Source organism: Siniperca chuatsi, linkage group LG10 (assembly GCF_020085105.1).
Source record: "Siniperca chuatsi isolate FFG_IHB_CAS linkage group LG10, ASM2008510v1, whole genome shotgun sequence".
NCBI lineage: Eukaryota > Metazoa > Chordata > Actinopteri > Centrarchiformes > Sinipercidae > Siniperca > Siniperca chuatsi.
The window spans coordinates 5,641,779-5,666,727 of NC_058051.1; the positions used below are offsets into that span (position 1 = coordinate 5,641,779).

General features: G+C 39.7%; 1 protein-coding gene across 2 annotated transcripts in view; it reads right to left on the minus strand.

The window, feature by feature from the left end:
• Nucleotides 1-342: 342 nt before the first annotated feature.
• The window catches only part of mtor (mechanistic target of rapamycin kinase), a 114,486-nt gene continuing 89,879 nt past the window's right edge, over nucleotides 343-24,949 (minus strand). For both annotated transcript variants that reach the window (XM_044211706.1, XM_044211707.1), the window contains exons 37-58: nucleotides 24,111-24,226; nucleotides 19,730-19,847; nucleotides 18,939-19,136; nucleotides 18,220-18,320; nucleotides 17,915-18,011; nucleotides 17,581-17,679; nucleotides 17,333-17,455; nucleotides 15,861-16,043; nucleotides 14,960-15,094; nucleotides 12,827-13,001; nucleotides 11,163-11,298; nucleotides 10,807-10,954; nucleotides 5,843-5,965; nucleotides 5,202-5,284; nucleotides 5,013-5,085; nucleotides 4,855-4,929; nucleotides 4,148-4,283; nucleotides 3,300-3,365; nucleotides 3,121-3,201; nucleotides 1,750-1,830; nucleotides 1,195-1,300; nucleotides 343-884 (exon numbers count right to left, since the gene is read on the minus strand). In XM_044211706.1, coding sequence (XP_044067641.1) covers nucleotides 869-884; nucleotides 1,195-1,300; nucleotides 1,750-1,830; nucleotides 3,121-3,201; nucleotides 3,300-3,365; nucleotides 4,148-4,283; nucleotides 4,855-4,929; nucleotides 5,013-5,085; nucleotides 5,202-5,284; nucleotides 5,843-5,965; nucleotides 10,807-10,954; nucleotides 11,163-11,298; nucleotides 12,827-13,001; nucleotides 14,960-15,094; nucleotides 15,861-16,043; nucleotides 17,333-17,455; nucleotides 17,581-17,679; nucleotides 17,915-18,011; nucleotides 18,220-18,320; nucleotides 18,939-19,136; nucleotides 19,730-19,847; nucleotides 24,111-24,226 — 2,469 coding nt within the window. In that variant the 3' untranslated portion in view covers nucleotides 343-868. The remainder of the gene's footprint in view (nucleotides 885-1,194; nucleotides 1,301-1,749; nucleotides 1,831-3,120; nucleotides 3,202-3,299; nucleotides 3,366-4,147; nucleotides 4,284-4,854; nucleotides 4,930-5,012; nucleotides 5,086-5,201; nucleotides 5,285-5,842; nucleotides 5,966-10,806; nucleotides 10,955-11,162; nucleotides 11,299-12,826; nucleotides 13,002-14,959; nucleotides 15,095-15,860; nucleotides 16,044-17,332; nucleotides 17,456-17,580; nucleotides 17,680-17,914; nucleotides 18,012-18,219; nucleotides 18,321-18,938; nucleotides 19,137-19,729; nucleotides 19,848-24,110; nucleotides 24,227-24,949) is intronic.

Genomic DNA, 24,949 nt, shown 5'->3' on the forward strand with positions numbered 1-24,949 from the left:
GGACTCCCTGTGGTCTTAATATGAGGATAAATATAGAGTAGGTGCTGTATAAGTATTTCTGTTTTTTGTTCTGATTTTAGGGGAGAATCTAATCTGGTCATCCTCTCCCAAAGTATTTCCTGAGTAGATGGAGAAGGGTTTTATTAGGAGTCAGAGCGCCCTCTGTGGACACTAGAAGAAAAACAAGGGGAGAGGTGCACCCTTGCCTTTTAATAGAAAACCTGACTGATGCCAAAAAGATTTTTCCAATTTTACACCACACTTTTGCCCCTTTCTGTTTTTAACTACTGTACTGACAAGCTCAACCTGTACTGTCAAATGAACACAGCGCAGTCACAGTGGTATCTGTACAGGGTTTAATGGCACACAAATGCCCATACAGTACATTGTGATCATCTCAAATCAAATTTTACTTAAATCTTGTCAAAGAATGTTTAAGTTAATAAAAGGGAGAATATGTTCTTGAAAATTGTCACATTATTACACAATTATACAACAGACTGGTGGGTTTCTAAGAAGCATAGAAGAAATGTCATAACATATTACAATATGGCCACTGTAGAAAGCTTTTAGCAAGTGAGTATGGTGTTAAAAGCAAGGAAAGTCATTTGAAGCAATGACGAAATTTTTAGTTAAATTATGATCATCAGGTAAAAACAGAGCTCTTAAGATACCTTTTCATAAACCTAAACATGCCACTGGAAAATCAGATCATTCTACAACAACAACAACAACAAAAAATCTTTCTCAAAGGCTCTGCACTGTGGCTTAAATAACATTTTCAGTGGATATTTGAGTCGAGGGCTTCTTCTTGGTTTACCAGTGAGAAAAAATGTCAAGTGTAACCTTGGCTGCCGAAGACGGTTCCTCACCAAAATGGACACCTGAAGCCAGAAAAAGTAATGATTCACTTAAGTCAAGCAAAGTCTTGTTACCTGTCTCATTCTGCTTCATCTACTGTACACCAGTGATGTAGTAATACATTTTAAAATTTGTGAAAACTACCTCATATAATACAAATACATTTTAAAAAAAGAAAAAAAAAAGCTGACTTGATAATACTTCTTGTGACTTTAGGTCAGCTAAAATAGTTTTTAGTTTGATTTCTTCTGCCCTACATCACTGATCTAAATAAATTATATGGCAGAAAATGTCAAATGCAAACACCCCATAAAAACAAAAAGCAGTACTGACCATCCAATGTAGCACTGGCACAGGTTTTCATGTGATGTGGCTTGCTTGATGAGGAGCTCCACTTGTGTTGGCACATCCAGTGTTTCATCATGAGAAAAGTCTCGACCTGCAGGGAACAAACTCATCAAAACACTAGACCTATAACAGAAAATTCAATCTAGTGAGGCTTGAATTCCTTCTGATTTCAAGGTACTTTTAGGATTGTTTTAAGTCCTATACAGAAAAATGCAGTGGGTGTAGCCTACACTATAATAATGTGACTGAAGAAAGTAAAGACCACTTGACTTTTTTAATTAATTTATTTTTACAGCATTTGTGCACTAAAGCATTGCACTTTCTGAGCAACTGGGAAACAAACTGAAAAATCATTTACAATGTACTTATTTCACAATAAAGAATTTCAGCTTTGTTTACCTGAGGAATTTTAACAATGCTAACAAGATATCTGTATTTCCCGTAGAAATGTACGTGTACAAAAGCTGCTATTTGTCTAGAGTTTTGACCCTTTTTTTAATATCTAGGATGGTAGTGCTTGTTGAGTGCTGCAGAACTTACCTGTAAGTTTGTCTCTCACTCTGTTGATAATCTGAATTGCTTTCTTGTTGAGTGCCTCAGGTTGTACCAAGCCATCTCCAACTAAAAAAAAAAACAAAAAACACAAACAGGCTGGCATCAACTACAAGCAACTTAAGAAAAGTCTACGGAGCCCCCTAAAGGTCAGGGCGAGATTTGAGGACTACTTTTGCATTACCTTCATTATGTTTTGTGTACATAGTAAATTTTGCGTTACATCGCAATACTTTTCATCTTCCATTCCATTTCTGCTCAGCTGCTCCCAGCGCAACACAACAGTATATCAGCTCATTGAATTTCAATTTGAACTGGGCATTAAGTATGCTGATATAACACTACTGCTCAATAGGCATGCATGGTTATGTAATCAGTGAAAGTAAACTTCAACGAATTCTTAGATCAAGAGGTCTCTCCAGAAGAAAGCAGTACGGTAATCTGCAGGATGCTGTTGGGTTTCATTTGTGAAAAGTTACTGTACTCTGTACTGTACTGTACCCGAGAGGGGTTTCACTGAGGAAAAGGAGACGTCTCCAGAGGCAGAATTACAGATGTGCAGTTGAATCTACCTCATAAAACTAATGTGCTGTATTTGTATGAGTCAAAAAAAGCAACAGACAAAAAGGTGACTGAAATGCTGCAAACAGAGTCTGTGGTTCTGTCACAGAAAGAGCAGACAACATTGAACCACTTGAAGAGATACATCAGGAATGCAGACCAACGCAAGCTGGAAAGCTTTTTGCATTTTTGCACCGAGTCCTCTGTTCTTTGCTCAAAACAAATTAAAGCAACTTTTAATGCTGAAACAGGTAGAAGGCCTGTTGCTGTAAGTGTGGAGCAATAACTGATGTTCCTTATACATACAGCTCCTACCCAGAAGTTTGGTAATGTTATATCTGGCAACTTCTTTGCAATGGACATCATATAAGGTGAGGTGTCCATAAACAATGCTTAATGCATTAACTTGAGAATCTTGACACTACCTTCCATTCCAAATAGACATACAGCTCAGAAGGAATGCAATAAGATAAGTATTGCGAGGTAACGCAAAAGTAATGTGAGAGAAAGGAAAATATATTGCGAGGTAACGCAAAACAATGCAAAAGCAGTCCTAAAAAAATTCTCGCTGTGACCTTTAGGGGGCTCTGTAAAAAGCAAATTCAAGTGCTCTACACCAAGTCTCTTTGCATGTAATGGAAATCAAAGTGGACTAAAGTGCTGCCTTACAATAGTACAGCAGTTGCACCAATCATTTATGAAAGCAAGAGAACTTGGTATTGTTGTGGCAAAATGAGCGGAGAAAAAGGGATCTACAACAAATAATCCATGGCATGACAGAATGAGCCGGTAACTCACTGAAGGAGTGAATGGATTCAGGCACTGTGGTCCCTGGTTTCTTGTGTGTGGTCTCTCCAAGGTCTATTCCCTCAAGAGCCTCTGCAGACGACACCACACAGTCACAGGTTTAAACATGTTCTTACAATATTAAGTGGAAAACAGGAAGCAGTTATGGCAAGTGTGTACTGTAGACTAACCCACTGACTGTCCGGCAGTGTACGAGTCGGTCCGGGTGCGGGAACGCTTGGTGCCTTTGGTGTTTGCTGTGGGTGAAGCAGGTAAGGTGTGTGAGAACAAGTATTTTTTCCTTGACATGCCAATTACTACTCTTATTTTTCTACTATATAGTACTCTATATTCTATTTTCCATCCATCAAACAGGAAGCATAAGCATTGTTCTGACCTTTTTAAATGCAAAAAAATGAAGCTCTTTTTTTAACCTTTTAACCATTTTACTAAAAGGGCCGATCTGTTTAAATTGTGTAAATTGTCTCTCAGATTTTATAAATCTATGCACCCAAAAGTTGATTCCTGCTGAACACTAATGGGCTTTTAACTAATGCACCCTGCAGTCCCTGCAAGTAAGATTTTAACATTTTCATGCAGATTTTTGTATAATTTTTCAAACCAATTTTATGGTTCCAACTGTTCCTTGATTATTATTATTTCGTCAAATAAAAACAAAAAATGAAAATTATGACCCTCATTTACAATAAAAACTGATGTATTCTACTGTTGTTGGTAAAATGTCTTGCTTAAAGTTTATTGGATTAGAATCGCATACCCCACCTTTTAGGCAACCTTGACAGTGTTAGTTGAGAGTGTGCCAGAGATATTCATTGACTTTGTTCACTTGAACTTATCCAACGACCTTTATCGTTAAAGGAAACTTCTTTAACGTTAAAGGTCATATTTTCTTTTTCTGGGCTGAACTTTCTCACATCCAGATCATTGTTATTTTAGTGTGCAGCCCATAATTTGCCGTCTGTGTTCCTTTACTGAAACTTTGTAAGCACTGAAATGTGAACAGCTGATGATCTCTTACTGTCCATGAGCCTCCAGTTGAGCAGCGGGTCGTAGACAAAGGCCTCCAGCACAGCCATGACGCTGTCCCGGTGCTCCCTCAGCACCTCCATCACTGTGTGGCAGGTGATCCGGTAGTTACCGTCCAAGCCTGTCACCTGGCACGCAATCAGACACAAACTTTACTGATGGCAACAAAACAACATCTGAAGATTAAGTTTCTGTCTTGTGTTGGTACATGAAAGAGAGGGAGTTAAGAACAGGATCCAATCTAGTGTTTTGAGGTTGGGTGGTGGTGCAAGCCTTTTGTTTATATTTAGATCATTGAATTGTGCTTTTAAAAGCTTTTTAAACATATTTCTACCTTAAAAAACGTTTCCAGTTATTTGAGATGATACAACTTAAACATCTTACAATATTGAATTTTATCTCTTAATGCTTTCATTTGTAATTACTTTTCTTATTTGCTCATTAAATACAAGGCACAGTGAGGCATGGCTTCTGATAAAACACTGCATACTTGGAAAAGATTAATTATTATTTTGACTAAAATACAGGAGAAGAAGCTCAGACAGGATTCAGTTTAAGTGCAGTAGAGGAGTATTTGTAGCTTTAATGTGGGGGACTTAAATACTTGGATAACTCTGTTAAAATAACTTTTGACTTTCCAAGCTGAAGCCAACACCCTTCCTTCCTTGCTTTAAGCCACAGACTGCACTGGTTGCATACCTCCATGGCATTGGTCAGCATCCTTGTCAGTCTGAATGGGATCTTTTCAGGGAACTTCTCTCTGGTCATGGCGACCTGAAGGTTGTCATGAGGGTCAGTCTCAGATACATAAAAAATATTACCTGTGGATAATGTATTGAAAGAAAATCTGCTCTCACCTCAAAACAGTCTCCAAAGTCAATGTGGAGAATCTTGCCACTTAACCTGTCTAACATCAAGTTGGATGGATGCCTGGAGAATAGAAACATCATCTCCGTATTAATGTTCTATGATAACTGTCATTATCATTATTTTAACAATTTGCTCGAAATAATGCAAGACTTCAACCTTTTGGCTGAGAAACTCACCTGTCACCCAGTCCGAGGATGTAGCCCACCATGGACATCACAGCCAGGGAGCGGGTGTAATTGGTCCTCCTGTCAAACCAAACCTGGAGGAGAAATTACATCTGCATTATAAGAGCTCTTCTGGTTCACAACATTGAAGCAGAACAGTGTGGAAACGGCACAGAAATCTCTGGCAGGCTGCTTGATACATCTTTCCAGACACATCAGGTACACAAGGTACTAATGTTCCTAAAAATGGATTCAATTTGGAGGTCTGTTTATTAAGTCCTGCTAAGTCAGTGGTTTGAAAGTAGGACACACAACCCAGAAAACTGATTCTTTGGGTAAAAAAACAAACAAAACAGTTTTATTTAACTACTACTGTATTTACTTTAATCATTAGAAAAATTATAGACTGGATACACGTTTTCTCTCCTCACTATGTTTCCTCTGCATCAAATGAAAACCTTTCTAAAATGACTGCCAGTCCAGCCTCTTGGAAAATTGTTAATTTATAGATCTGTTTGTTATCTTTTCTATAACTGACCACTCTTGACATTTTACTCCAGAACCACTGAAATGTGAGGATGGACGCTGAAAAGATCAAGTAAACTTAATCATTCTTCCTTGTGCTGACAAAGTAAAAAAGCAGAGCATCTCACCTCAGAGCTGGGGCTCTTGAGCCACAAGAGCTTGGCCAGGTCGTCCCCGGCCGTGTTGTTAACAGCATGCTCAAACACCTCCACCTTCTCCATCAGCGTCAGGTGGTCGTAGTCTGGGGCCATCTGAAATACACATAGCCCATTACATAAACACACTTTCAATGTGAACAAATATACCATGCTGTGAGTTTAGACAAGTTAAATTCAAGGCTCTTTAAACTTTAAATGCCGTTACAGGTGAATGATACTAAATTTTAAAAAAAAAAAAAAAAAAGGAAACCTAAACTATATCTTAATGGTGGAGAAATATGTTTTTTAGAATATTTAGAAATTTTGGAAAGCCACCAGAGTGTACTGGAAAACAGCAACATTTAAAGACTGTATCAAAAGGATAATGATTCTTATTTTCAACGAAGGTCTCCACCACCATGACGATTGATTTTGATTGTGTTGAAAATGTCATCACTTACTTCACAGCAGAGTCTGATGTAATTTCAGTTACCAGGAGGGCTCTTGTGCAATACACACCCACAGGGCAAACGCAATTTCCAAAAGGTGATTAAAATACTTTTTTAACGTTGTTCATACACATCTGCATTTATTTCGGTGGCTGCTCAGTTTCTGCTGAATTTTGCCTTTAATTAACTATATATCACAGCTACTGTATAATCTGCTTTTTGAAGGTTAACATATAATTCAATGAATATCAGATCAATTATGTTGATGGACTCCTTATACTGAATGTGTACTCTCTGTGATGGTACCTACTACAATGAAATTAAGTGAATTAAAGTAGTAGATATATTGGCCCAAAAACATTCTACATGTTAATGTAATTACAACTAGAAAATTGTGTTAATACTGAAATATAAGCCTGTTTTAGATCATGGAAAATTAGAATCTGGTGTAAACAGGTCCCATTACAGAAAGGGTGTTAATTGTTTTGAAAGAAAATGCTTTAATAACTGTTCAAATGTCAGAGACTAAGTTTGCACTGCAGGTGTGTATTGGACAGCAGAGTACCCTGCAAACTTAAGGTAGAGCTGAAAATAACCAGAATAATGCTTCACCTATAACGAACTGTAAGGTTCTGGTTTTAGAAAGAAACACAGTGACACACACTGCAAAATACTACAATCTATCATTGTCTCACTCTCTCATCTTTTATCTAAAACTGATTAATGGCCTGACTGATTGACTGGTCAACTTAATATCTTGCCATTTAGAAGACTCAAACTGAATGTAACACATCATTAATAGCTCAAACACCATTAGTAAATTGAAAATAAAATGAGTCTTATTTAAAACATGCAAAAATTTGTGCACAGGGCAATTTCTATTAATTTGTTCTCACATCTGAGTGAAATTAGTTTTCAAACTCCACGTCATGTTTTGGTTCAGTTTTCACTATTGATGAAACTAGGTATTTAGCAGGCTTCTTTGAAAATATGACCAGTAAAAGAAAGAAAAGAAAAGGCCTTTTTTCAGTTAATGACTGATTCCTATAATGTTATTCTGTGATTAGAGAACAACTGACAGAGGGGATGGGAGTGACATTTCCTGCTTGTCTACTCACAGTCAAACATGGTCTGTTGTTTTTTTATCATGTTGACCAGTGAATGTGTGTGTGTGTGTGTGTGTGTGTGTGTGTGTGTGTGTGTGTGTGTGTGTCCAAAATGGCTGCTAGGTCCATGATGGTGTCAAACAAAAGAAATCTAACTCAAAATGGCGGCTGGGCTGAGCAGCAACTGCATGGTCAGACAAAGAAAGGAAAATCAAAATGGCGGTAAGGCCATGTCTGTTAAAGAGCGTGGCTCTGTTAAAGGTCAAATTGGAGTGTACATGTGAATTGTATTGGATAAATGGTGCCAGGTTAGAAAGAGGATAGTTAGTTGCACGCAAGACCCTGTGTCTGTGTGCACATCACTAACATCACTTAACATGTGGCAAATAACAGTGAAAACACATTACAACAATAAAACTCAATGAACCAAATCAATACATATACCTTCACAAAAGTAACACAGTCCTGTGCATAGCCACATACACTGTTAAGCTATGTGAAGCTATGTAATGGCAAGTTTTAGGTTCAGTGGTTATGTTACCAGTCCCTAAAGGAAGATAGTTGCTTTCAAGTTGCTGTTATTATCTGGCAGTTCCGTTGTAATGAGCCAGGCAGGGAAGAATGTTGGTTCCGATTGAAGAAAAGTCCTTGCTGTGCAGTCCGTTTGTGCAGATGGAGGAACTGGTCACTGTTACCAGTTGCTGTCTGCTGTTAGCAGGCCACACACTGAGAGGGAGACAGCCACAGATGTCTGCTGCAGTGAAGGATTTCAGGAGAAAGAAAAAGAACAATGACCGCTGACCCCCTTTATTGACCTGGTGACATCCCAGGGTCACAGGTCAGACCAATGGGAGCTGAAAGTTAGGCCCATAGGAGGAGTTCATACCTCCAGGGATTCTGGGAGACTGAGTTCCATGGCTCTCCTTTGTTTACAGAACAAAAGAGCATGAAGCATAGAGTTTAGTTAAAGGCTAACAAATAAATTAATTCATGCAGAGTCCCAACTGCAGGAAGGTGGACACTGGCGCATTTTGGCTGCTGATCCGTCTCTGAACCTAATTTCTACCGTTTAGTCAACACCTTTGACACTAACTGGCCGGTAAAGTTTTCCTGCGAGTCTGTGGCTACATGCTACCTGTTATAAGCAATCCAGACAAGCACTTTTACTGGATTAGCGTCTCCAGATCAGTTCATCCGTTTGACCTACCTACAGTCCTGTTACTGGAGTGGTCAATCTTTCAGTCTCTGCCTGCCACATCGCTAGCCAGCACAAGCCCACTTGCTTATCCTGCCAGGATCTTTCCGTCCCGGTGTGGTCAGCCCTGCAAGGCTCTGGTTGGTTTTCTTCGCTAGCCACCACCGAACCAGGTTGACCTCCATTCTCTGAGTAGGATTGTAAGGCCAACTGGCCGGTAGCCCTTCCAGGCTAACTCTTGTCCTCACCGGGCTCTTGTCCTCGCTGGTGTGCTGCCACTGTTATGCTGTGGATTATCCCGTGGATACTCCTGGGGTGCACATCGCTTCTCCTTCCCCGGACACCCGGCTCTTAGTCACAAGCTAATGCTAGCTTTATTCTAGCGCTCTCCAACAGGACCATGCCACCACTGTACTACATCTCAGATCTTCATAAACTCAATAACCACATGCGTCTGGACTGCATGGACATTCTCAAAGAAGCTGGAATACTTCACAGAGGCCATCCTCCACACAGAGGCTCTGGACGTGTGTTTCCCTACAACTTCACGTCCCCAAATTCCATCCCATCCATGTGGTTCTTCTCTCCTGCCTTGAATCCTCCCTCAGCATCACCGATACTGCCCTCTCCAGGCAAAGGTCATATCTCACAAAGAGAAAACAGTTCATCAACATCAACAACTGCACCTCCTCCACCGCTCCTCTGTCCCAAGGCATCCCCCAGGTTCGGTGATTGGTCCTCTCCTGTTCATTCTCTGTTCATGCTCATGCTCATGCTCCCCCTTGTTAACATTATATGGTCTCCACATTCACTGCTATGCCAATGATGTCCAGATCTACATCTCCACTAAATCCATCACCACTGCTACTCCTTCAACTCTGACCAACTGCCTCACTGAAATTAGATCATGGATTCAATTAAATTATATTTATATAGCGCCAATTCATAACAGAAGTTATCTCATTGCACTTTTCCTATAGAGCAGGTCTAGACCGTACTCTTTATAATTTAATTAGAGAGACCCAACAAATCCCACCATGAGCAAGCATTTGGCGACAGCCAAAATGAGCAAGCATTTGGCGACAGCAAGCCAAATTCCTCAAACTAAACTGTGATAAATCAGACATCGGTCCCAACTCCCTCACCAAAACCACTCACAACTTCTGCCTCACCATTGATAACTCCACTGTCTCCCTCCCCACACATCCACAACCTCGGAGTGATTTTTGACAGCAACCTCTCCTTCGAACACCATGTCAATCAAATCACCAGAACTGCCTTTTTCCACCTAAAAAACATAGATCATCTCCACCGATCACTCACCTTCTCTGCTGTTGAAACTGTGATCCATGCCTTCATCACATCCAGAATTGACTACTGCAACAGCATTCTTTATGGCTCCAGTATATCCAGAACTCTGCTGCTTGCAAAGTTCTCCATAACCAGGTCCCTTCCTACCTCACCGACCTGCTCCACCACAACACTCCTTCCTGCAGCCTCCGCTCCTCTGATCCCAACCTCCTGTCTCCACCACTCAGGACCAAGGCACCGGACCTGGGGCGACCGAACCTTCTCCATAGCTGCCCACTCCCTCTGGAACTCTCTTCCCAAACACATCAGACACTGCACCGATCTGTCCATGTTCAAATCACTAATCAAAACTAACCTTTTCAGAACTGCTTTTAATATGTGAATAATGTAGTGTTATATATTTTTAGTGTGTTTGTTTTTTAATGATCTTCTTAACTTATGTAAAGTGTCTTTGAGTACCTTGAAAAGCGCTCTATAAATAAAATGTATTATTATTCTCCTTTGACTAATTGGGCATTCTGAGGCAGATATATGTAGTTAATTTGTGACAATTAAGGGCCTGTGAATGTGTTTTCATTAAAGAGTGATTGGTATTCATCAATATAATCACTGAAAACAGATGCTTTCTCAGCTTTGATGAATCTATTTAGTATGGATGTTTTATATGAAAATTAGAAATTTACAAACATTTCATGAATGAGACCAACTGTTGGCACAGTGAGTAACATTCAAGCACATAAGCTAATTTACACATAATTATGTATTTAATAACATAGGACAGCATAATTAATAATGTAAACCAATACATATGTAGGCAGGAAATGCGTATTCAGTCTGTTTTTAGTTATTAAAATGCAGGAAGTAGAAATCTAATGGATGATAGTGGTTCCTCACCCTGAGCATGATGCGATGTTCAATGTTGAGCAAAATCTTTTTCTTCTCTCTGTAGTCTCTGATGAGGGCATGCAGGGTGTCACAGTGGGGCACCCAGCCAATCAGGCCAGAGTTGGTGGACAGGGGGATCACTGCGTAGCGCTGAATGCTGATGAATGCAACACACAGCCAAGACAAACAAACAAACATACAAATCATTATCAAGGTTTCAATAATTTAATTTTTCAACTTCATGTCCACAAATGTGAGAGTATTCAAGGGTGTATGCTCAAGACATATGTGAAATGTACTGTACCTCAGAGTCTGTGTGTGAATGTGTGATGCTCTTGTGTGTGTGACCATCACTGTGTGTCTACCTGAGGTTCTTGCGCAAGGACGCAGGGTCGTTGGCCAGCAGTGTGTTGACCAGACCAAACAGCTGCATGACTCTCTCATCCTGCCTCAGGTCCTCATGGCCCTTCAACAGGAACATGAACTCGTGGCCATTACTGCCTGCAGAGGGTGCCACAAAACACAACATTGATTCACTGCTCAAAAAGGGTTAAGGCATTATGTAAGAATCATTATATGGTTGGATTTGGGAGTACTGGCTGTTTTCTCCAGGGTGCTCCCCTGCTGCTTTGCAGCTGCATCTCCATTACCTTCGCCTAAAGCAATGCCTCTTGAGTTTGAGCAGGCAGTAAATGATTTCATATGAACCACATCACTCCTATAGCAGGCTTTGTCCCAATAATCCCTCACTTCATGGTCACCCTCGGTTTGGAATGGCACTCCAAAACGACAAATATGAGGGGTTGTGGTAAAATAACTCTGCTATGGAAGGTTTACAAGTACCATACTGAAAATACCTTTTGAAGTTCATATGAAATTCTATCTGTTGATTGTGGCCAAGGCATTTTTTTTTTTATCAATTCACGTGGAGTGGAAAATATGTATCTGTATGCAATGGATGAACTGTGACATCCACTCAATCCTTTTAAGAAGAATTAAGTTTTCAGCAAGACAGAGAGGAAAATGTATTTAACTTATCTGAAGTACAGATGATGTCACTTATGTAATTGTTCCACTATCTTATACTGTCCTCAGTATGTCCTCTAAACAGACCAAATTGCAATGATTTCACCAACACTGTAATTGTCATACTACCTTTAATGGAGGTAACTGATACTTCCAGTGGAACGAGTAAGACAGAGTCCCTGTTCTATCCCCACTCTGCTCCTAATGACAATCCCAGTAAGAAATGTATTGTGTGTCACTAGGGGGACAGAGCACTGACAGTAAATCTAAGCGGACTGTAGTGGGTGACAGGTCTTAATCTGAAGTCTTGCTCCAGAGGTCATCTGATTTATTGGCCATCATCTTTTACACAGTATGTTGTGTAACACTGATGGGATACATCAGAACAAGGTATCACATTGTGCAGTGGAAAAGAGTGAAGTAGAGTGAACCATTTGTGATTGATAATCTAAGGATTTGGCTTCAAGATAAGGTGACTTTATAGTGCCATGCCATTTCAGAAGCACTTCAGTGTCGTATTTCAAATCACAAAGCAGAGTAGGGGATAAGGTGTCAGAATTATTTATTTTTGTATTCAAATTAATGTCAATGGACGGTGTTGGGTAGATTCCTGACAAATCGATCTGCGCCTACATGCACCATTTCTCTTGGGATAGAAAATGACTTAAAACTCATGAAATTAAAAAAGTTGTTTTTCTGTGGTGAATGGGATTCATTTTGGTATTAAGTTCATCACTGGTTTGATATTGCTTCTGTTTGTAAAGAACATTTTTACTCTGGTGTATTATCCACACAGTGCGCTTTGCCATGACTCATAAATTCAAAATAAATCGTGGCCTTGGAGCTGTTGGTTGTTTGGGTAAAGATTCTATTAATATTGAATTTTCTCTAATGCGATGGCCCACGCCTGCTGAAAGCATATGACTCTGACTTCAGCTATTCTTTAATCTATTTTCCTAATATAATGGGCCACAAGGCCTGTGCAATTTTCTCTTAATCTTACCCATGATGGTGAGTTTGCGTGGGCGCTGCTTGGAGGTGATGACCTGCAGGGAGGGGGCGATGGACTGGATGCGGATGATAGGCTGGTTGGGGTCATAAGTGCCTGGTACAGCCAGCTCCAGGTCCCGGCACATCAGCAGCTTTGGAGACACATATTGTAGCTCCAGGGAGGTCAGCTGCGTGGAAAGTTGATGAGGTGGGGATGTAGCAAAGGAAGAGACAATTAGTTTTTAGTCTGTTAAAAAAACTGCACTGGCAAAACAGCTCCTGCCAACAGTGCCTAAACCAATATGCAGTGTTGAGTGTTACGGACATTGGCTTATATCCAAGTTAAGGTCTTATCTGCAAAAAGTTACTTATACACAAACTTCAATAAATCACCCTGGAACATTTCACTTTATATGTGCCCATTAATAAATGCATTCTCTGCTTGTCTGCATTCAACCATCAGTGATTTAAACTGCATCCAATCTTACTCTGGCAGACTATTTAAAGGCTTTTACAGTTAAATTCTGAATGCTAATGTATGGTTATGTCATCAAAGCCGCAACCTGCTCTGGATCTGCTGTTTGGATGCATACTGGAGGGGGTTTATTTCTATGTTAATGCCCAGAGGGGGAATATTTGCAATGCTCCCAGCACGTTATTATGTTGCTGTGTATTTCATGCTGCTTACTGTAATGTCACAGCAGGGAGCATCCCTGAGAGCAGGACCACACCACAATGTCAAATAGTATTGCTGTCTCCATTTGCTATGTGAAGTGAGAGCTCCTGACAGAACCATTTTTTATGTCATTCTTCAACAATGAAATGATCGCTGTAAATGACATCTATCAGTTAAATTTTACAGTATTTTAATTCCAGAAGCAACAAGACCTGGTGTAAGTAAAGTTTAAGCCATCTATCCATGACTTACCAAACTGACTTTGAGAAGGCCACCAAAGCAACTGGCTAACAGCCTGTGTATTTGTATCACTTACCTTAGACAGATTCATCATGACTGAAACAGCTTATCTAGCCTCAGGGATACAGTGCAATGAGTGGTCAAACTCATAAAGAGAATACTATGGGAATGTTAATGTGCTTGTTATCATATTCATATGTTTGTTATATAAGAAGGCATTTGTAAAAGTATTTAGCTACTAAGTATAATGGAATCATTGGTGAAGGAAGTTGTTTAATTATCAAGAAAGCAGCTGTCCTGTGTTTTGGCTGTTTAATTGTGTTTTGGGAGATGTTGAGAAAGTTACACAGAATACAACTAATAGTACAAGCTAATAACTGGACCAAAAGTCATTACCACGGAAAAACACCCAAAAGAAAATTAGCTGCAACTTGTAGAATTTTTTGGATTTGACCTGATATTATTTAAGTGTCCCTCATACTTTAGTTGATAAACTGGCTACTGAGTGTATGATATTAAAAAGAGCAATGATATCCCACAATGTTCTGCAATTCCTCTTTGACTTCCATCATCCCTCTGTCTCATCACATCCTGCCATCTTTCAACACTATCTTTGGCATCTTGTTCAATAACTTCACCCATAGATGGAAAAATAAAAGAAGTACCTTGTTTCTCTATCATTATCTTACAATCACTGCTAAATCTCGCTCCGTCTTTATACCACTTTACATGACTAAGAGACAGTATGTACGGATTTACCTGTCATGAGATCAAAGAACGAGTCAGGACATGAAAGGCAAAATATTTCTCATCACATCTGGTAAGAGATTGGAATGAACATAGGAATGCAGAACTGGTGGGATGTCAGCTCTAATTTTCTCAGGAGCCTTAGAGTTGCCGTTGATCAGACATTTGATTTACATTAGTTTGTTTAGTTGTAGCTTCACTGGTACAGGTTGATGTCTCTTTGGTGAACATACCGAAGCATGCTTACATATTCCTATACTTACAAAAATTCCTATATATATATATATATATATATATATATATATATATATATATACACACACACACACACACACACACAAATACATACACTGTACATTTATATCCGTGTACATAGAGTATTCCTACCTGAGGCAGACTGCAGTGGTTATTAGAATGCGGTTTATAAGAAAAACTAGTACAGATTCAACAGACTCAGTGCAGTGACTCCATAGTTTCACTCACCTGTGGCAGCTGTTTGGAGATACGTCTGAATACATGGTAGTAGAGGTCCCAGGCCTGGGTCAGGTCTTTTACATTTCCAGAGCGCATGTACTTCCTGCACCAGTCCTGAGCCTCCATCAAGTCCCTGCCGTAAGCCTGTAGCATGAAGTAAGACAAACACACTCTGTCCCTGTACAATGACTCATTCAATTAAATGAAAATGGTTTGCCAAAGCAGGACTATAAAAATGAATGTCAAGGAAATAAACATCAATGTTCCAACTTGATTAATCTAGGATTTAAGTAAGTATTTTGTTTTTAATAGTGCACTCTGCAAAGGCAGCCTGAATGGAAACGTATGATATTGCTTGCGCAGAGAGCTAGGGTCACTTGTATGACTTATGGCTGTAAAGTAAATAGTCCAGTGGCAACACAGTTAATTTGTGGTGATAAAATATATGTAGTTAATTTTACAATTTTACATGTTTACAAAAATATTGACCCTTTCTTCAACTATTTAATGTTGTATTGTCAACTTTGAATAACAGTGCATTAATGAAGCTTTTGAGACACTGATCAACAGAAAAGAATAATGTGAACGTAATAACAAATCTCTACAAACTCATCTAATTAAGTACAAATATAAAGCACTTTATTTTTCACCTCTCGGGAACTACATTTAGGAACTGAATCAGGAACTAAATGTTCCTTAAGTGCATTTGTATTTGCGCTTCCATTGAATGTCACAACAATGGATTAAAAAGCCAGAGCTTAATTTATGGTGTAATTTTTGCACAAGACAACAAACTTTCGTGCAACTTTTAATCTATGTTGGACAGGAGACATGCAGAGGCTATAGTTTGTGGTGTTGCACTAAACAAGACTAAACTCTAAATTCAACCCCATTATGAGATGACACGCACCTGGTTAAAAGAGGTCTCTTTGAGGGTCTGTGGTCCCCTCTCCATCATGGCATGTAGAGGCTCAAGCACAGCAAACATGCCCTTGACGTTGCGCTCACCAAAGTAAAGACGCGATGCCTCTTCAAGGCCCTCGTGCCACATCTCGTGCCACAAGATGGCCACTCGGATAAGTTCCTCACTCACCTGGATGAAGAAAAGCAAAGATGAAAAGGTCAGACTGTTTTCTGATGTTGCCCCTCAAAACTCAGAGGTATAACATATCAGGTATCTGGTCTTCATGGTTAATATCTACATTTTAGATTGCTACAAGTTTTCTAGATGAAAAATATGACATTTTACGTTAATAAAGAAAAATAACAAGTTTAAGCCACTTAAGGTCTGGCGGATCACTCAACAGGAGATAACACATCAGTGTAACCTATAGAGGAACTTACTTAGCACAAATACCTGCTCTGCAACAGTGGTTGCACTTCATTCATTCTTTTTATAGAGATTTATATGATTTTTTGATTTACAATATACAGCTGTGCCAGAGTGAGATGTTTAGACTTTCTAATTCAGATTGATGCACATTTCTAACGCTGCAACTTTTTTTTTTTTTATGGGACCAAGTCTGTGGAACTCTATTGGAGGGCTGAACACCATTCCTCCACAAGATACAGTGCATCTGGAAAGTATTCACAGCGCTTAAGTTTTTCACATTTTATGTTACAGCCTTATTCCAAAATGGATTAAATTACTTATTTTCCTCAAAATTCTACAAACAGCATGGCAAAGGCTGTGAATACTTATGTACATGTGATTTTTTCGTTTTTTATTTTTAATAAATTTGCAAAGATTTCAAACAAACTTCTTTCACATTGTCATTATGGGGTATTGTTTATAGAATTTTGAGGAAAATAATGAATTTAATCCATTTTGGAATAAGGCTGTAACATAACAAAATGTGGAAAAAGTGAAGTGCTGTGAATACTTTCCGGATGCACTGTAGCCCTCATTTTTATAGATTTATATCAGGTCTCTCTTGCAAAAGAAATCTTGATCTCAATGAGATTACCTGAGTACAGCAGATAGAACAAAAGGGGCATATATCATCGGTCAGACATCACTAAATATATTTCAAGATGTTTATATTAGATCATTTGGTGTTATGGAGAGCATTGTCTTACATGAAAGTCAAAAATCTTCCATATGTGTGAAACTGGGTTGAGATCTGGTGACTGGAAAGCATTTTATTTTCAAACTCACCAAACTGCTCCATGAGCCCTGGTGCACAGAAGCATCTGCATTTGATGCTTCTCCCCTCTTTTATTCAGGTTTTTTCTTTAATTTGATCCCCATATGGAGAAGAATCAACTGACAAACTTTATTCTGCTGGGACATTTTACCCTGAAGAACAACCCTGCATTTTGCTTTTCTAAGTAAAGGATGAAGATGATTTTGAGTAATGATAAATGATTAAATCTCTGTACCATGATGGCCTGCTGAACCAGAGTGTTGCAGTGTTCACACATGTTCTTCAGGATCTTGTTAGCAGCATTGTGGCGGGCTGTGGTAGTGGACTTGGAGGCCACAGTCAGCGGGTAGATCAAAGCCTGGAGGTGAACAATCCAACAATCACTGATCACTGACAGTACTGCTTTAAGTTGCCATAGGAAATGTGTTCTTGGTTCTGTTTTATACTGTGAAACACCATTACTAGTAGTGTGAGCAGACTTACTTGGGGATGATACCGTCCAATGTCTGTCAGCAGCTGGTGGATGAGGCGACCCACTAGGGCTCGAGGAGTGTCAATTCGAGCTATGAGTTGAGGGATTACCTGCACAGGCATAGAGATAATGCAATAAAAACTCAGTAACCTGCGAAATATAAAATACATCATTGACACAGAAAGTGCTCAAATCAGCAGGAACTGAAATAGTGTTTTTTAATCTTTTTTTGAAATTCATGTTTACCCTTTTACCTTGCCCAAACCTTCTCACTTTCATGGTGTTACATTTATCCCACTTCTTTATCTCTAAAAGAACACCACTTTGTGTTTGTGTATGTATTACCTGTAGCCAGGTGTCTATTTGAATGGTCTTGATGCCCTCCACGAGGGCTTCGTTCACTTCAGGCCAATGACCATAGTCAAACCACAGAGTCAGAACCCTGAACAGTACACAAAAATAAAACACAAAAAATTAAATCTGAATCTTTTCTTGCTTAATTATTAAGGATAGTGACAGAGTGAAATCACAATCAACCACTAGATGTCCTCCTATCCCTACACACCACATAAGTTGAGTGTCCATTAATATAGGTGCTGTTTGTTTGCTTGGACTACTTGTCCAGTGTGTGTTACAGTCATTTAACTCACCTGAGTGTGTCCTGCAGGTTATTGCCTCTGGACAGGGAAATGGAGCGGAAGAAACCTTGAACAGCAGGAACTGTGTACAGTAGCAATGTCTTCGAGAGATCCTGTGGAGGGACAGCACACAACAGATGCTTTTTCATGCATGGCAAAAAGAAAAAAGCTATATTGGAGAACATACTGTACTGTAGGTGTTGACTGTAGGTGGGTCTAGACAGTCACTATAATTTGGAGTTCAAAATTCATTCTTCTATCATTATTGGGGACAGCAAAGTTTAAGCAAAACTAAAATTAATTTATAATATAATAATAAGCTCTATCTACAAACAGTGACAGCAGTATTGCCATAATAATATCTTGGCAGGCTAAGTCAATGCTCCACTTGTCCCCAGAAATGTGTCTGTTTGGAAGTTGTGATGTTTTTTAACTGTGCAAGATGCAGGGACTTTGTCATATCTTTAAAATTTGTAGTACTAGTCAGTATGTGCATATTGGGATATGTAGTTGGTCAGTAGCTTTTGAACATGTGGCAGAAATGTGAGTATACAAGCTCGCACACTAGCTCACTGGAGGAGGTATGTTCTTGAGTGGGCAGAAACACTGCATGGGCAATGCAGAGACTGTAGTTATGATGTACACTGGATGGGAGTGCTGGGAGAAGAGAAGAACACTGAGTGGTTGACGTGGATGAGTGTGAAGAGGGTTTAATTCTCCGTGACTCTCACCTCATTGACCTTTTTCTGGCCTGGTGAGGGCACAGGACTGTGGTCAGTGCTGTCGATCTCGCTGTCGCTGTTGCTGGCTTCACTATTAGCACTGGCACCACTGGCGTGTCGCAGCTTCTTCTTCTCGTCACGGCCTTGGTTCTGGTGTTTGTAGTGCAGCACCGCTTCAAAATTCATAACCGCCCAGGCATGCCAGGCCTGTCGAAAGATGGTACAAACTGGGTGAAACTAAGAAGTGGTAACTGGAAATGACTTCCATGTTTGTTCAAGATGTAATTTTTGTTTAAAGTTTACTGAGGGACATATATCTCCCAGGGGGCTCAATTTTTTCTCAAACATATGAGTTTGGCGTTGTGCTGTGTTTAGCTACCAGCTATTAAAGGTTGAAAGCTGAAGGGAGTTGGTGAGGATGGATGGGGAGAGGGGTATGTGGGTATAGTGACATCTTTGTAGCCTGCAGCACAGGTATGGACAAGAAAAAGCAGAGATGGTCTGAGCTCTTCCATCACCTCATATCTTTGATGTATAAGGAGAGGCACCGCAAGTATAACAATCTAATGAGCACAACAAATGAGCCATGCAAAGACAAAAAAAATAAACTATAACACAATAACTATAACACAATAACGTAATGTTATGACATGTTTGGTTAAAAGGCAATAAAACGGGGTCTAAGGTTTTCCTGGTGACATATCAGTGTCAGAACAGCCTCCTGAAAACACAGCTGGAATTTTACTGCAGCCAGAGAGAAGTCAAAAGTGAAAGGTTAGAATTGAAAGGGAGGGACTGACCTTGTACCAGTTGCGGTCATGCTCAGTGGAATGGCTGTAATACTGCAGAACCTTGGGGATGGTGCTCTCGTTGATGCCCTGCAGACTGAGCTGCCACTCCCCTAGCTTCAAGAAACATCTACATGGAAGAAAGGGAGAGATATCAAAATATTATTTTCATTTCTACTTTATTTAAGGAAAACTTGCCCAATCTGGTGTAGCATAGATTATCAGGCTCATTTGACTTTGCTTAATTCTGTAGTCTCCACCAGCATTTATAAAATTGCATGCTAACAATGAAGTGGTACCCAACCAGGGTCCAAAATTAACACCTGTCAAGCGCCAAATGCAGGTAAATTTTGGGTTTGGCGGAAAAATAAATTGGGCCAAGTGGCCGGTAAATCATTTGGAATCACATCATCTAATCGTGAATCTAAGGTAGGCTGTATTTCATATCAGCTGCCGCCAAGTATAAATATCAGAACACCAGCTAACTGAGTAGGCATTTAACATTAACATGATAAACAGCAGGCCTATGGCTACATAATGACATTCCCCCCCAGACACACATACACCGGAGAGCCTCTCAGCCTCTCTGAGCCGTTAGCTCAGCTTCAACACAGGTACCACACAGAAACTTTTATTAAGGGAGCTCCAGCAGACTCTCTGTTTCTCCAGCGCGGACACAGAGTCTGACAGCAGCTGCTCATGACTGGTTAGCTCTGAATTCCAGCTCTATATGGCTGTTATGCATCTTTTAAATATGCTGGGAGGGAGGGAGATAGTAGAATTTGGGTGTGCAGTTACTCTTTAAAGTGATGTTGAATTTGGTAGTATATTGTGCATACTGTGCTACTGTGTAGCTTGGCCATGATAAAACCCCCCAAATCTGTAATCTGTTGCGCTGGTTTTGAGAACAGGGGTGACAAAGACATGTCTGATGATGATGTGTATGAACAGCATGAATTAAAGTGCAACAATGTGATTCACTGATCGTGTATTTTATTTAAATTCAGAATAAAAATTGTAAATCCGATGTTATCTATTCATAATTGTCTCTTTAAAGTGATGCTAAAGATCTGTTTACATACTAAAAACCTGAGGTAATTATTTTTAGTCAAATAATGCATAATGCAGTTTTATGGCCTGTAAAAAATATGTTTAGCTGGTAAATTTGCTTAACCTGCCATTGCCAGATGAGCCAAAAAGTTCATTTTGGACCCTGTACCCAACCAATGAAGCTCCTATGGCAAGCCCTTGAACTTAATTTAGTACATTTTGTAAACATTTTCTGGCATTCAACAGGAAAAATAATCTCCACTTTTTTAGACTATAAAAGTTACTGAGGTCAGAGGTCAATGTTGTTAATAGAAGCTCTGCAGTGGCAACTAATTCAATGACTACATGACATGACATTATCAATGAAGAAACAAAGGCACTGTTGGGGTTGAGATTATAACCATGCTTATGTTGTCATTACTTATAAAGAGTCGGCAGTGACATTCAGTACACCCAAGGGCAGTCAATTTAAGAGGAGTAATGATACAGGACTTGGAAATCATGCAGGCATTTATCAAAAATATTACTACTTAAGGCAGACATGCATTTATCTGCTGAAAGGTTCTGGGATTACATCTGGAGATTTTCTATTATCCAAACCACTTTTCTTTTAATTTAACCCAACGGTGAGCTCTGTGGAATCCCTGTTGAGAACTTAGGCCTATCCATCACCCTCAAAAACACAGATGGTTACGGGCAAATAGTCAAACTACTTGTGTTTGGCGAGGCCAAGACACATAATTCACATACAACTACAGTAAACTGAGGAATGGCAAGCACTGTATTGTCAAACCATCCACCAGCAGTCTGAATACTGTTTGCAGAGCATCCCCAATAAATTGTCTTTCAGGATTCCGTAATTTTGTCTGAGTGCTTTCCCATGAGAGAGTACAGTTTAGGTTCAGCGTGTCTATGCCAGACTGTTTCCCTAAAGTGGGAACAGGTTGAACTTTTGGGGAAGAAGCAGTAGGATGAGGTGTTTGAGGACGTTTGAACAACATGTTTATTTAGACAGGAGATGCCAGTGTTATTGATTTTTCTGTAGAATAGCAGTGAAATTACACTGGATTCTTTGGGGAGAGAGTGGAGGCATCCATGTGATTGTTTGGATGTGAGTGTCTGACTGAGCAGTCCAGGTGTGCTCCATACCACACAGCCAGCCTGTATTCATGAAATGTGTCAGCATGTCTCGAGAGAACCCGTCCTGACTGACATTATACAGGTGTTTTCCCTAACATGCATTCCTCAGACAGCCATAGTCACTGTCTGGAAGATGCAAAAATGACAAAATGCCCCTTTTGCCTGTTGTCACGCTTGTGTGTTGTCATGTATGATTTATGAGATGGGAGGGTGGCACATGAGTGCTGTGTTTGTGCACAAGGCCAAATGAGACTACTCTATGATTTTCTGTAGGATATAGGATTATACGTGTCTGCTCCCAGGTTGCACCTCTTGCTTGTTTTGAGTTGTTTGACCAACACGAAACACAATGCAGTGCAGTCAAATTCTCCAAAAAGTAATCATTATCTCTCCAGCACTGGCAAGTCGCTAACATTCAAACCTAAAGGAGAGATCTTTGGATATCCTCCTCCTGTCTGGTGTTGTGTTAACTGTTTGAAACAGACTCCATACTGCATCATTTCCCACAGTGAGGTTAGGTAATGATAGTGGAAAGTTGCCAAGGCTGTGCCAGCACTGTGGAGGAGACACACCTAGTCTGTGATACCTATAGGCACTGTGCTATGTGTGGTTTGTGATAAGTAGTTGTGTGGGACAAACTGCCAAAAGGGATCATTTTATTGAGAAGTTTGAGGTGAGACATTCGGAGAATCTGGCCAGTTTTGAAAAAGACTACAGGACGTCAATGGACTAAAAGGTGTTATGCCAGATTGGGTCATGCTCATGGAAAAGAAGCAGAACACACTGTACATGACCCTGTGTGTTTACAACACGAGGGCAGAAAATACATGAGGTTACTTTTTCCTTACTTCAGCATGTTGCTTTGTATTTTCTCCATTGAGCTGGAGTGGGTGTATGGAGGCTAGCGCGAAGGTACTTCTTAGATTTAATACTACTGAACCATGTCTAAATGCATAATGACACAATACTTCTAGTGAATTTGAATTTCCCTCTGGAGCTTCACTAGTGATATATACCAAGAAACAAAAGCCATGGAGTCAACTGTATATCATCTATACATCCATGTGAAGAGAAAAAAATGTGAGTTTTCTTCAAAGCACTCGTTTTGAATGTGTTGATTTTGAATCAAGTGCACCGATGCTAATGGTTACATGTAATAAGACTTTTCATGTAAAGCTACAACATTTAAGTTTCAGCACATTTTTGCTCCCCTCCTCCTGTCCATCTGTAGTGGGAACTCATCACTCATCATAACCCTCCTTTCACTGGTCACATTTCTATGTGAGGTTAGCAATTCAAAGCAGCAGGTGCTGAGCACTGTTCACTCTGTCATAAACTAATATAACTCCATAGAGGAGTTTCTTCATTATTCGTCTACATTAACTTACTCCACTTATACATGCTGCTTCTGAGCTTAGCCCATATGCTTATGTTCAATTAATCTAACTTTATGGCAACATAGTTTATAAATGTAACTTGGATCTGTTAAAGTGTATTTGACCCCAAGGATGTACAGGTTGTCTCTGGGTCGCCTGGATAAGGTTGTGTAACTTAAAATAATTAAGAAATTGTTATGTCAAAACTACTTTGTACTAATGTAAAACTTAAAGCGTCAAGATTTAAGACTGAGACTCACCATACCAGTCTACTGAACACAGTACTTGAATCACTTTGGCATCAGTGAGCCTTTGATGGAGATCAGAAATCTATAAAACCTTTAAAAGTGTTCTATTTTTTGATAGATCAAAGCTAATTACACCAGACTTTCATTTATTTAACAGAAGAGATGCACTTTAATGTTTACTTGTATTTGGCAAATTATTTGAATCAAATGATAGTGAAATATTTCTGGAAGTTTATTGGCATTTCGGGCTTATTAAATCTGAAAAGGCCTGGAAGGGTATGTAGACACTCGATATCCACCATGCCAATCGCTTTTTCACAGCAGACAGTTGGACTTGTCATAGGAAGAAAAGCATCAGTGCTAAAAATAACATTAATGATGTTTCCTGGTAAGCCATGAGTGTGACAGCAAGCAAAACACCAGGAGCCTGAAACTGAAGCAGCTAAATGGAATTCAGCCATTATTTCTTTCATCATTTACACCTGTGCTTTTCCTATTGTGACATATGAAAATATTTTCTGGGAAAAAGGCTCATTAGGTGGTGAGCTGCTGCTACTGTGCTTCCAGAAAAGGGCAAACCTGGCCATCAGTTTGTGAAGCTCCAGCTTATGCTGTTGGTCCTCGGCTGCGATGGCGTGCTGGGCTTGCTGCTGCATCCCTTGCACAAAGTGCTGCATGTGCTGGAAGGCATCGATCTGTAGAGATACAAAACAACGGCAGGTAAAGACTCTCTCAGACTCTCTAAAGACTGTCACTGAGAGATACGTTTGTCTGTGGGGCTTTGGACCTTTCTGAAATTTCTTTGAAGCATGTGATTTGTGATAAACAGTGAACAGACAGCAAAGGCAAAAGGGGCAACAGTGAATTGACTAGCACATTTGTCACACAAATCTTTTTCTTGACAGATTTGGCATGTATTCTGTAGGATTCCTCTGACACATCACAAGTGTCGTGGTGAAGTGTTGCCAGATATTTATCTGCCTGTCTTGCTATTTGTTGTCATCATCTTACTGCTCCTACAGAGCTGACTGTCCAGTCAAGCGCAGGACAGCCCAACAATGGACTTTCTTTTCTGCTCATATCAGTGTTGCTGGACTTACCAGTGGCTCACTGGGGAAAATCCTCTGCTGTCACGGTTACAATATTTTTGTTACTTGAACTTTTATTACAGTTAGGAAGACTGTGACTTAGCATGGTCTGATCTGAAAAAAGTAGAAGCAGTCTGTATTACATGCCATGCAGCTTGCACAGACTTGGGATGTTGTTCACAGTGGAGAAAATCCAGAGATCCAGAGAGCATATTTGCTATGGCCAGCATTTGTTTCTTTTTCACATGAACTTCTAGAAAAGTTTACATGTATGACTAACATTAAAATGATATATGTGGAAATTAATTTGAAAAATGATAGAAGAATTTG